We start from the raw sequence: 13,493 nt of genomic DNA, 5'->3' as shown, positions 1-13,493 counted from the left end.
CAAGAGAGAAAATCTCCAGAATAAAAAAAAATGCGCATCCACCAGGAAAAAGATGCTGTCTCCAGAAAGAACCCAACTCCTCCCATAAGTTGTTTGTGTAATCCTGTCTCCCTTGAATAAAAAGAAAACCAACCCACCTGTCTGTTGTGTTGAGCAGCCTCTCCACAATGGTTTCAAAATAGGAAGACAAACAGTACGTTTCTGGTTCGCAGTTCCCATCAACATTATCAGCATTCTCATAGGCAGCTTCAGCAAGACTGGAAAAGGCCTGGAACACAGCAAAATGGAGAGCTCTTCTTTTTTTATTGTCCTTTAACACAGAAAGAGGGGAAGAGAAAATACCCCTTTGCCACCCTGACTAGCGCCCTCTTTTTCTGGCAGCCATCTTGACTCCTGTTCCTGTACTCTATATGCTGAGTTTAAAAAAAAACACGTATTTTCTGTCTGTTTTTTGATTCTTGGGCGTTTGTGTCAATGTCTTCAATCAGGTAACAACACAATTTTATATGTATTTCCAAACCTTAAAAAAGAAGAAAAATAAAGAAAAAAGAAGAAAAAAAAAGAAAAAAGAAGAAAAAAAAAGAAGAAGACTGCACACAATTCATCATCAATCTGTGGTAAAATGAATCAGATTAATTATTAATTAGTCTCAGTCTCAATATAGTCTCAACTTTTATTGAACATGGCATGAAACAAATCCATCCAGACACTGAAAACTTGCAAGAATCATCAACAAAATGAATCTGACCAGCTTGTGAAAATTCATCACCAGACAAATATTCTTCCTACCCCCCCAATCTTTTCATATCTGTAATATTTAATAATAATATAATATAATAATGGATATTTATAAAGCGCTCTTTCCAGAAATATGCTCTAGGTGCTTTATAAAACACTTTTGTTCACATAACACATTACATCAATGTTATGTACACACACCAAAATGTGACTAACAAACTAAACACACGTACAATGCACACATACATTTTAACATACTATGTACAAAACAAAAAATAAAAAAGGGATGATATTATTGTGAAGACTTACCCAGCAGATGTTACTGGCCACGCGGGGCTCAGCTTCCAGTCCCTTGTTGAGCGCCATGAGCAGGGGGTTCAGAATGCTCTCATTGATGACTGCCTCTGGCAGCATTTCGCACACCCGCCCCACTGTCCACGCTGCCGTGTCACGCACCACCACGCTCTGGTCTGACAGCAGTTCAATCAGCATCGGCATGGCCTGTTCCACAATCGGCTTCAGCTTTTCTGAATCAGGCCCTTCCAAAATGGAACCTGGAAACAAATTACGTGCATGATTTAATTGCATAAAGATGAATGCATTTTTCTCTCCCCCCCCCCGCCTCCCCCCAAACTTTTTCTACCCTCTCCAGTGTTGCATAGTGGTCAGACAACTTACAGTACCAATTTCTTTATGTAGTGATTTCATATACATGTATCTGGGATACATATTCATACTTTCCCAACATTTTCAGTGAAGCAAATCACACACACAGTCTGGGTTAGATGTTTTACTACCGCCCACAAGGGGTGTGGTAGATGTGTATTTTGAATCAGTACAAGAATTAATGTGATCAAAATTAACTGAGCAGCAGTGAAGCGTCTGTTCTGATGGATGGCCTCAAACACAGCAGTGGGGCTGATACAGACAGAGCATGGATGTGGATGAGCATGACGTAAATAAGAAAGTGTAGCATGAATCATTGAATGTCATGCCACTGAGAGGACACAGAAAATGGAGCAGAACAAATGTGGCATTATTGTAGCTAATTGAATAAAACAAATGGAACAATGCCTAGTTACCTAGGAAGGATGCTTGACATAAAGGAAAGACCCAAGTGACAAATAGTAAAATGTACAACTTGATGGCTAAAAGAGCTACAAAGTCCTGCACAAAGGTCCCAAGGATTGAAAAGGCTTCTGCAAACTGTTTTCATCACCAATGAACATGAACCATACTTACCAAAGGCCATAACAGCAGCATCCCTGAATCGCCAGTCAGTATTTTGGATGTTGTTTTTCACAAAGGGCAGGACATGTGGAACTACATCGTCTTCACAACACGTGGCCATCAGCATTAAACACACGCCTGCTGCTTTGCATGGATTCCATTCGTCGTCGTCGTCATATTCCTCCTGAAATGTACCCTTCTACACTTGCAAAACATATAATACCAATCTTTGAATGAAGTGCAGCATATATGACTATTGTCGACTCATTCACTGTTCAATTCTTCAACCTGTATATGGATGCAAAATTTCTTATTCTCCTCCATAAGTTAATCCTATGCTCTTTCCTATCTTCTCTGAACTTAGATTCTGTAAAATTACCAATTCTTTCAACAACAAAAAAGAAGAAATAGCCAAATTTCAAGTTCGACACACACAAGCATATCAAGAATACAAAGAAAATTTTATTATAGCATATATGAAAAAAGATCTCTAACAAATATTCCCATTTCTAACAACAACATAAAAAAGGAAAAAATATAGGAAATCATTAATCAGTACAAAATGTTCAACAGCCATTTAGAAAAAAACAAAAACCAACCAACCAAAAAAAACAAAACAAAATGTGGATAGGTCTGAAAAGCCCCCAGAGAGATCGTGTGTGAATATTAACCAATATGCAACAGACCATTATGATTCCTAAATGTTCTGACCTGCAGCACACACAAACCCAAAGCATGACACACAACTATCTTTGTCACCTGTTTGGCTAGGGTGCCCAGCAGAAGAGGAACCAGATACTGCAGTGCTCCTTTGGCATAGAACATACTGGTGCGTTCTGGTGGCCGACCCTGCTCTGCTGCCTGTTCACAAAACACCCACACTTAGTTTCAAATGCTGAACCTTTAACAGTAATGGTTTATGACACACCACACATGAAATCACTAACTTAAGATATGATGGGCACATTTTCAAAGTTGACCGATAACACATATATTTCCTACAATAATTGGCAATGTTTCATAAATAAAATAGTAAATTATATCACATTATTGAAGCAAACTAATAGGAAAAAAACTTTAATAATCACAAAAACGCATAAAATAGAAACTTACCTCTGATAACTCAATGGCCAGATCCACTTCTTCATCACAAACAGTAGACCAGAACTCAATGCCTTGCAATGCAATCTCATCAATCTCGTTTTCTATTGCCTCAATTGTGATCTGCAATCAGAAACAAAAATGCTATACATGTATAAAAAAATGGAAATGGACGGACTGAGCAAGAGAGAGAGGGGAGGGAAAAGGGAAGAGGGCTTGAAGTGGGGTGGGGGGTGTTGAAATAAAGGGTTAAGAAAATATTTTTTCTTCTGCTTGTAGTTTCAGTTGATACAATCAGGAGGTCAGAAAACCGAGAGGATTGGAGTATGCTGGTTGCCAGATCACCTGTGGCGCCCCAACAGTCCACAAGACTACGGGATAGGTGAAGGTGAAGGTAGTTTCAGAGAAAATAACTTGGAAATTTTTCTGCCAAAGTAGTCCCAGGACCTCTTGTTCCATAAAAAAACCACCCTTCAAAATCAAGAGCGTAATCTACCATCAGTTTTGGTCCCAAAAGTATTTCTTAGAAAATGCAAATTTCTGACAAATGTTATTTTGACTGTCATGGAAATATGTAAAGTTCGGTCTATAAGCCGCAACTTTTTACTCCAGCTTCAACCTCTGCGGCTTATACAATGATGCGGCTTATTTGAGGATTTTAACGATCCTGGGAGTGTCACGTTCTCGTCATTCTTAGCTGCCCTTCAACTCCAAAATCATGATTTCTGTCCATAAATTTTTGGATGAGCTTCAGGATAGTGTGCTAACTGCTCATGTTTTATAAATCAAATCCGCACACATCAAAGCCTTCAGATCAGCATTTAGTTCTACTCTGCTCAAGCGTACACCCTCATCATGCCGAAAACGCGATGTTATGCCTATGAAAGTATGATGCAGCCTTCAAATTGAAGGCGATCGACCTAGCAGACGACAGTGCAAGCGACGAACCAGCAGCGACCTCCACCTTCATGTTCATGAAGTGAAAGCGAGGCTGAAGTCAGTGACAAGATGGCAGAGGAAGCTGTGACTGGTTCTCAACTCGGACACTGAAGACGAAGATTTCAGTGGATTCAGTCAGCAGGATGACGTTGAATAAATGTGACTATCCCAAAATGAAGGATCTTATTTTCGTTGTGTTTATTTATTATTTTTTTGTGGCACAAGCAGAATTTTTGCTTGCTTTTCTTTGTGTTGTTCCCACTTGTGTTTATTTCATAACCTACAGTATTGACAGCTTTTCTGTATTATCAGTATGTGTTCTGGTACCAGAAATAAGTGCGGCTTATAAGCCTGTGCGGCTTATAAGCCTGTGCGGCTTATGTCTGTATAAAATTCAATTTTTCCCCCCAAAATTTAGTGGGTGCGGCTTATATACCAGTGTGCTCAATACACTGAACTTTACGGTAAGCAGAATCCAAAATTATATTCTGAAAATGTCTTCTTACATTACTCATACATACCTGACACATGCCAATGTCTCTAAAGCTCTCAGAAATTGTTAATCAGCAAACAAAATTTAATTCCTCACCACCTGTAAGTTAATCAAAAAGCTGCCATCATAAATGCTTACTGATCTGGTTAATCACAAGGCCTTCAAGAGCCAACTTACAGCAAAGAGAGCAGGTCCCATGTAATGTTTCATGTACTGATAGAACAGGGACATGATCTTCACAAGGCACTGCAAAGCTGCCACTCGCACCTGTCACATAAAATGGCAAGATGATCAATCAAAACAGAAATGAGATAAACACAACCATCACCTTACCCTCAATCATCACCAACAAATGGCATCTATCACAATTGAATCACTAAACATCTATCTTGATATAACCAGGCTTCATTTCTTTTTCTTCATTTTATTCAACATCTCATGTATGAACTATGATGTAAAAACACATAATGAACAAAGCCATAATAAAATGAAAGACGACTGTGTAGTCTATAATAATGTCAAATGAAGAAAGTTTTTAAAACTGTACGTTGTAAAACAAGACTTACTTTTAGTAAGTGTCCAAAGTTTCAGATTATAGCTTTATATCTGTGTTAACTGGAAACGACAGTGAAGATAAAGGCAAGACCCAAGAATAGTTTTAAGCATTAATCAGTAAAGAAAGCAAAGAAGGATGGAGAAATAAGCACAGGTCAAGTTACAGACATTAAGAGAAAAATTAAGAGAAAAAAGATACAATTACTACTAATACTAAATATTCACTAAATACATTACACACAAATGAATCAAATTTGAACCAAGCCTTACTTGCAATGAACAATACGCAAGCAGCATTGATATGAAAACAGAAATCGCACTAATACTGGCAACACCATCTACACATCTTAACTGTCACACAAGCCACACTTCGAAATTGTGCTGCCAGTACTTTTCTTTCTTCTCAATCTCTCCCACTTTTTAAAGCTCTAAAAAGTAAATTTTCTATCTAAAATTACTTTTGAATAACATACTTACCGTGACCCAACTAGTGCAGACTCCGGCAGGGGTCTGACATTCCTATCCTGTGCAAACTACCATCCGTCTATGCGGAGAAAACGAAAATAACTACAGCCGATAACCTCCCAGAAGTCGGTAACCTCCCCTTTGTCCTGCTGGCAAGTGCCCTCTTTTGATGGCAATATGCCATCACCAGCGCAGCGAGCAGGGAGAACAGGAAGCGGGGAGGAAGGGAGGGTCTTAAATTCGGGTCACGGTAAGTATGTTATTCGAACGTAATTTTAGATAGAAAATTTCCTTTTAATTACACATACTTAACCATGACCCAACTAGTGCAGAATAGCGCGACAAGGTGGAGGGCTAGCCTGTTCTACTGTCTGTGTGCTGTGATGGCCTGTTGTGCAACTACCACAGACACGATGCCTCTTGAGCCATCAACCGCAGGCGTGTGACGTCTCTCAGGTAGAAGTCGATAAAGGTGGCAGGGTTTTACCAGTAGGAAGCATCCATGATGTCTTGCCACTGCAGAGGCAACGCCTCCTGAGCCATCATCCCTAAAGCGATAGACGTCCCTCAAGTAGAATTTGATGAAAGTAGAGTGTACTGTGTCACCTAAGGATATTGGTGTGGGCAAAGAAGACAGAGGTCCGCAGATGTATTGTGGGAGAGGTCTGTGGACCACAGCTGTGCTGATAAATATAGCGCAAAGAAAATCGGGTCGGTGTGTTGAATCCACACTTTACTGAGAACCCCTCGAATCAAAGGAAGGGAAGGAAACACATACCCTTATAGGGTTGTCTCATATGAGCGCGGTTGAGCGTCAATGCAAGGAGGTACACATGTGGTTTGATCTGATGATTCCACATCGGTTGTGGGCCGATAGTGGAAGTGATATATGTGTTTGAAGGAAACTGTGGCACGAGACAGAGGTAGACCACCATGTTGGGCTTGCCTTAGGTGTGACAGCGAGCCGACAGGTGATGGATGCTCCCCCCGCCACTTTTTTGTCGTTGCCAAAAAATGACAGCACTGGTATGTTGCCCATGCATAGAATGGCTGACATTTGGCAACAAAAGACTTGAGGTCCTTGGTGTCTCTGGGACAGGGCTGTGTAATTGCCCAGGTAGGTACCATCACGAAGGGGCATACAGAAGGCTTGATGGCTTCTCTACCTGAGTGTGATCAGGCTGTGGAAGTGCACTTCATGTGCCCGCAGGTCACTGAGTCTCATTCTGGGGTGGAATTCCTAATGGAAGAGGGTTTCCATGGGGAAAATTTTTGCTGAAGGTTCTTTATTGAGAAAGGGGACCGGATCCATGACAGGCCTCTGGCTGTGTGTGGTGTGCACTAAGTCTGGGATGGAGCGGGGCGGGGGCAGGGAGGTAAGTGGCTCAAGATGTGTTGTACTGGCCATTTACATCAAATCACTGATCTGACATACATTTTCAGTATGGCCAACAGCAAAGTGAGAGCTGTATTATCAGTGGTTTCTGAATTGCAAAGGGAAATCATTTGCAGCTTAGTCTTTCATGAAGGGCTATGTCTCTCACACTAGAATTCAAATTGCACTGGGACTTAGTGCTGTAGCCTTGGGCCTAACTAACCTTTGGGATCCGTCCCAATGATGAGTCCTAAGGCCCTTTTGATCAAGGGACTGGGGATGCAATTTGGGCAAAAGACTCTCTACTATAAATTGTATAATCAAATTCCAGCCTGAATAGGCGGGACAGCAGCTGGCTCCTCTGCTGTTCTGATGGTGACTGTCATACACAACTGATTATCATATATTGGTCCTAGGAGGACACCAATCAGCATGGGTAAATCAGGAAACAGCTGCTGTGTGCTTGAGGGATAAAGGCGTCTACCATGCAGGTTATGTTGAAATGTAAGGAAGCCGGAAGGAGTTGACGGGGTCTTGTGGTGCAACCGTGTGTCTTAAAAACATGGTGCTTGCTTCCAAAGTGACAACAAAGTCATCCTCTGACAGGCCCTTGACTGAAGGCTGGGGCTCCATGATGGGATAGCCTGCCTTGGCGAGAAACCCCTGGATGTGTCTCATTGGAAAGACAGTGCTTGAGAAGGAATGCCCATCTGTAACCACAGCAGTGGCTGTGTGTTGAGGCTGAAAGGATCGGGCAGGGAAGACCAAGTGCAGAAAGTGCTTTCAAACACCAATTGTTTGAGATGTCGCCGCTGGATCTCTGTTCAAGCGATAAGGCGAACTAATGTGCCTGAATGCGGCATCTGCCGTGCTGGTATGAGTGGGCAGAAAGGTACGCCCCTGTGGCAAATGGATGGTTCGTTATGCTTTGTGAGACACATCCGTCCTCCTCAATATGCCTTTCTCCCAAGTGTAGAGGAAAACAATTATTACCCAGGCCTTCTGCTAATAAAGAGGAGTGGAAGAGATGGGCTTAGGGTGATTGTCTCCTGCCCAGTGGGCAGCTTTTGGGTCCGCTAAAACTTGGAAGGCAAAGATAGACACCCCTTCATGGGAGGGCTGGCTAGGATGTAGGGCCCGTGTGGAGCTGTTGTCACAACCACAGTGGTGCAAACCAAGGGTTGTTGTAGGCAAGGGGGGGAAGAAGGGATGCCTTACAAACTTGGAAGGAATGAAGGGCATGAGTGTCCGGAGTGGCACCTCTAAGTTGGGCTGCCTCATCCCTCCTTGTACCAAGCTAGGGCATCTCCAGCCCTATGGGTGATTGTTGTAGGCAAATGAGTTGGGTTGCCTTGTCCCTCCTTGCACCAAGAGAGGGCATTCTTAGCCCTGTGGGTGGGAAGGGAGTGTGTGTGGGTCCCTAAGGACCAGCCGCTATTAAAATGTGAAGGAGCATACATTCAGGCGTGAATGAGGCAGTTTTGTCTGTGAGTGCAGTCGTCCTCTGAAAGCAAGGTAGGGATGAAAATATGAAAATGAAAAAATGAAAACATATATGTGCAAAGGGATTATAAACTTCCATCAACTCAAGTGATGATGTCAGGAATATGCCAATGACAAGAGATCGAGTCACAAGAAATAAGCGGCTGTATAAGCATACGTGTAGCGTGCACAGATGTACCCAAGTAAATGGGTAAGTGTGCATAATCAGTAATGGAAAGGAATCTGTGTATGCACCTATATATGAGATGTACATACACATATGAATAAAGTGCCAGTATGTAGACGCAGAGAGTTCTGGGCATTGTGAACAGAAGGACGCAAATGCAAGTGTGCCTCTATTGCTATGTAGGGAATCTCAATGAACAGATGTCAATGAATAGAGATAGAAATATAATTGTATATGTTAATATGAAAATCGTATGAACCTATCCCATAAGCGCACACACATGTGTATACGAGGGATAAGTATACATCTATAAGTGTAAACAGAAATGTGTATAAATGTGGCAAGATATCTCATATATATATATTTTTGTTGTTGTATATACATATGTATTTTTTTTGTCGTTGTTGATTTTGATAATAAATCAAAAAGAATAGAGGGGGAAATATTGTGATTTATTTCCTGTTATTGTGTATAACAAGATGAGAATGGTAATAGGATTGGTTAATTCCAGAGTGCTGTGTGAAAGTGTGGGGGGCTGAAGAACCCAAAAGTTCAGTCGCCAATAGCCTGAGAAACAGCAAGAAAGGTGCAGTTGGTGTGCAAAGTTGTGTAAAGTCCATGAATAGGCATCAGGACCCAATGAGAAACCGAAGAAACATCGTTGGTGGACAGCATGGGTGGCAGGAGTGATGTGCTGTGTCGGTTACAAATGCGGAGCTGCCTCCCTTGGCGCCGATAATCGGCGAAAAGGATGGTGTCTTTAGAGCACATATCCCCTGGTGTGAAGTTTCCTCGCTGTAGAGGGAGGAGTGTCATGCTACATGTGTGAGTCTGTGGTTTGATGCCACCGTAACCAATACAGGTGAATACGGCTACAAGGGGAATAATTATAATGTCCCTTAGTGCCGTGGGCATCCCTACCCAAATCGGTCGCCATCAGACGCGAGACGATTGGGATATGTGGCATGACGGCGCCGTAAGCCAGTGTTACGGGCGTCGTGGACGAGGGGGTGGCACGTCCGTCGGCTTGCCATGGGATGTGCATCCCCCTGTAGGTGAACGGTGGTCCAATCTCGCGAATAGTTCCAGCGAGAGGACCGACGTTCAACTGTTGTGTGTTGATGGATAAAGGGATAGACAAGATTGGCCCGAGCACTGCCGAGTAGCAGGATCGATTTATCAAGAGGCACTCCGACGTGGAATTGCCGATATTAGTCTGGGTAACAGCAGAGTTATGCAGTGGGGCAGAAAAAACCAGCACTGCCGAAGTTCAATGGGCCGTGCACACATCTGCTCTGTGGGCAAGGGGCGGAGCAGGCGCTAGGTGTGGCACCAGTGCATAATTGCTGCAGCAAGTTAACAATGGGTTGCTGGTTGTTTGGTTGAGCAGCTTGCTGAGATGCCATTAGTGGATGGGAAACAGCAGCAACCGGCGGTGTGGCAGATGGGGTCATCACCGCAAAGCTTGAAAGGACTGTGCACGCACCCGCACTGTTGGCGAGGGGCCGTGCTGGTAAAGGGAAGTAACTGCGGCAGTCACCAGCAAGGGTGCTGAAGCAGGAGTTGTCTCCCTCGGATCGGACGCTCGGGACAAGGGGAGGATGCACGCGCATGGGCGAGCGTGTCCCCTAGTGGTCCACCTTCCTCCCTACATCCGGGGAGGGCATCCCTAAGCGCCTCGGTCGCCATAGGATCCGAGACGGAAGAGGCATGCCGCGTGAGCCGATGTCACGGCCGCCACCACGGACGTATCGCACATAGGGCCCAGTTTAGCGTGTGGATCCAAAGCCAGTGTATGGTGTTGTTTTCCCAAAGGGATTATGGCACATTCCATTGTTGGTATAGGAAAAGTGATAGAGGAGATTGACTTGGGCGTCCTGCCGACTGGCAGGGCCAAGAAACGCGGATCGTGTCGAGTTCGTTCGCGAATTGAAATGAATAGCATCAATGGCACCACTGACCTGAGTATGGGGTTATGAACCCCTAGAAGTTGCCGGAGAAGGTGCAGGAGGTGGTGGAGGTCTGGAGTCGACTGGATGGAGCGAAGGAAGTGGAGGAGGCTGCAGGTTGGCGTTGATGAGAGGGCCAGAAATAGAAGACCCAGAGTGTCCACGAATCGATTGTGATCACGCCTTAATTTTAGCCCTATCTCCCAATTGAACCATATAATTATGTGACCTGGTTGAAGACAAAATTTGACAAAAAACAATAACGCCAGAGAACTGACAGATAGGCAGAAAATACGAAAAAACTTAGCCGTATGAAGAGCACAGGAACAGTAGTCAAAATGGCTGCCGGAAAAAGAAGGCGCTAGCCAATGGGACAAAGGGGAGGTTACCGACTTCCGGGAGGTTATCAGCCGTAGTTACTTTCATTTTCTCCGTATAGGCGGATAGTAGTTTGCACAGGACAGGAATGTCAGACCCCTGCCGGAGTCTGCACTAGTTGGGTCACGGTTAAGTATGTGTAATTAAAAAATAGATTTTGGTCATCTTCAAGATTACTATAAGCAGAGTGGTTTTACCAACTAAAATGATCAGGATTCAAAGCTGTCCTTCTGTTGTGGTCATACTCACCCTTGTGTCTGCAGATTGAGTTGCTTCACACACCACTTGCATGATGAAATGCCGCTCTGTCTGCAACCACACCAATCATAGACTGCAACTCTATGCACAAATGAGCACTAAATAACATTTGAAACTTACTATGTTTCTTTTTGCTTTAATTTTTTTTTTTTTTTTTAAACAACACCCCTTTCCCAAGCATACTTTCTTTCATTCTAATAACATTCAAACTGGGTCTTCAGTATAAAATACCTGAACTTGTTCGAGTGATATGGATCATATGCGCGGGACACAGCATGATTAACTTTTACTTTCTAAGTGACCAACAGCTGCACCTCAGAAAGAAAACATATGGGGGAAAAAAAATGCAAAGGTGAAGAATGATAACAGAGTAATATATCATCAAGGGGAAGAGGTGAGAAAAGAGAATTTAAAACAACAACAAAAAAAACAACAAAACAAACAAAAAACACAATGTAAGCAAGCTCAAATGGGCAAACTACTAAAATTCCTGCCAACATTACAACCACACTCACTTCCTTGTCGAAGTTGGCTTTGGTGAATTCCAGAGAATTGAGGAGAGCATTTGTGGCAGCAAGGCGAACATGGTTGCTGTAATAAATTATAATCAACAACTAGCGAATTATTATGGCAAAAAATAGTTTTGCACTTAACAAAAAAAACAAAAAAAAAAACAAAAAAAAAAAAACAACAACAAAAAAAAAAAACACCAGGAAAAATATGCCTGCTCTGTCATACAAGCACCAACAACTAACATTAGGTACTGGCAACCGCTAACAAAGGCTGCGGGAAAGCCGGCAGCAGGCCGAAATTTGTCACTTTTCACTTGATTTTTGTGTGAAATTGTGTATAAATCTTGTTTAAAACATAATGCAAATAAAGACAAGCCACAAATTTGTAATACCTACAAATTTTACAAATCGATTCATGTTTAATTGATCAACGTGGTTCTTTGGGCTTATTAATCCATGGGCTCATTCCGATTTCGTGACAATTGGAGTAAGCTTTGACCGCTTGACGAAGTGATTGACACGTTTCCACCAGTCGTGTTTCGCGTCAGTGCTATTTTATTCTAGACTGAAATATTGTATGAAAACTCATGTAATGAAAAGTAAATGCATTTTATTACATTTTTATGATCCTTTTAGGATTCTAAAAAAAAGGATCGCCGTTTTAAATCAAGACACAAACCGGAAATAACCACCTCACAGGCCTCTTGCGACCTAGAAGTTAACTAGGTTAACATAATTATTGAGATTGGTTTGTTATGACTTATTGTTAACTTAGTTCAGAAATAAATACCAACATTAATGGAATATACCGATCTATCTCACAATTTTGAGCAGGGAGAGTTGGGATCAAAGGCCATTGTACATAATTGTTTCACATCATCAAGCTCTTTGTTTACATTGTCAATACACTCTCTCTCCTTCCTCTCTCATAGTTATAGCACACACACACGCACACACACACAGAGTGAGTGAGTGAGAGAGAGAGAGAGAGAGAGAGAGAGAGAGAAACACACACACACATGAAGTGTGCATGCACTTATGCAGCAACACATCTGCTGTGTGTGTGCGTGTTTGTGTATGTGTGTGTGTGCTAACACTGAGGGACAGAATGATGAATATTGTGCAAAGCATTTCATACCCAGTGTCTTTGCTGTATATGCAGATTTCACACCATAACTGATTCAAATGCAGTATCTTTTGATAACAAACATTAACACATGTAACAAATGATAAAATAAGAAATAATAGAAACTAGCTTTCATTAATAGGGGGAAAAAATCCCAGTTTTAGTGACAATTGCAAATATTAATGTAATTGTCCATAGAGAAGAGCCTTGACAGGTTTTACTCCTCTTTTTGTTTTCTTATATGGTCTGCAGCAATATTATATAAACCTGTTCTTATATGCAAATTCCAAAGCTACATGAGAAAAAAAATAAAAAGAACAAACAATGCATACCTTATAATTATGCACACACACACACACACACAGAGCATGAATCAATGAACTGATGCACTTGCAGATGCATTCAGTGTATGTATACATGCATGCATTCCGGGCAGCACACATTGAACCATCTTTGGGAACATCATATCAAAAACCAATATTTAAACATTTAATGATTTAGCCTGCACTGTGTTTTGTGAACTTGTAAACCATCTGTATCAAATGACTTTTTTTTCTCAGAGCCAATGGATGTTGATACAGACCATGACCTGTCTTCAGAATCCAGTGACACAGATGAAGAAGAAAACACTTTTAAGGATCTTGTTTTCACCTGGACTGGAGAAAATATGGCTGTCTTCTATGACAATGATTTTCATGTCAGAAG

General features: G+C 42.1%; 1 protein-coding gene across 2 annotated transcripts in view; it reads right to left on the bottom strand.

Moving 5' to 3' along the window:
- LOC143287833 (importin subunit beta-1-like) overlaps window positions 1-13,493 on the bottom strand; it is a 32,443-nt gene that overhangs the window by 12,309 nt on the left and 6,641 nt on the right. For both annotated transcript variants that reach the window (XM_076596075.1, XM_076596082.1), the window contains exons 6-13: window positions 11,666-11,741; window positions 11,142-11,201; window positions 4,679-4,768; window positions 3,082-3,192; window positions 2,728-2,829; window positions 1,981-2,152; window positions 1,048-1,292; window positions 138-268 (exon numbers count right to left, since the gene is read on the bottom strand). In XM_076596075.1, the coding sequence (XP_076452190.1) occupies window positions 138-268; window positions 1,048-1,292; window positions 1,981-2,152; window positions 2,728-2,829; window positions 3,082-3,192; window positions 4,679-4,768; window positions 11,142-11,201; window positions 11,666-11,741 (987 nt within the window). The remainder of the gene's footprint in view (window positions 1-137; window positions 269-1,047; window positions 1,293-1,980; window positions 2,153-2,727; window positions 2,830-3,081; window positions 3,193-4,678; window positions 4,769-11,141; window positions 11,202-11,665; window positions 11,742-13,493) is intronic.

The sequence above is a fragment of the Babylonia areolata genome, chromosome 1 (genome assembly GCF_041734735.1).
Source record: "Babylonia areolata isolate BAREFJ2019XMU chromosome 1, ASM4173473v1, whole genome shotgun sequence".
In the NCBI taxonomy this organism is placed as follows: Eukaryota; Metazoa; Mollusca; class Gastropoda; order Neogastropoda; family Buccinidae; genus Babylonia; species Babylonia areolata.
This window is presented reverse-complemented; position numbering and strand designations above follow the sequence as displayed.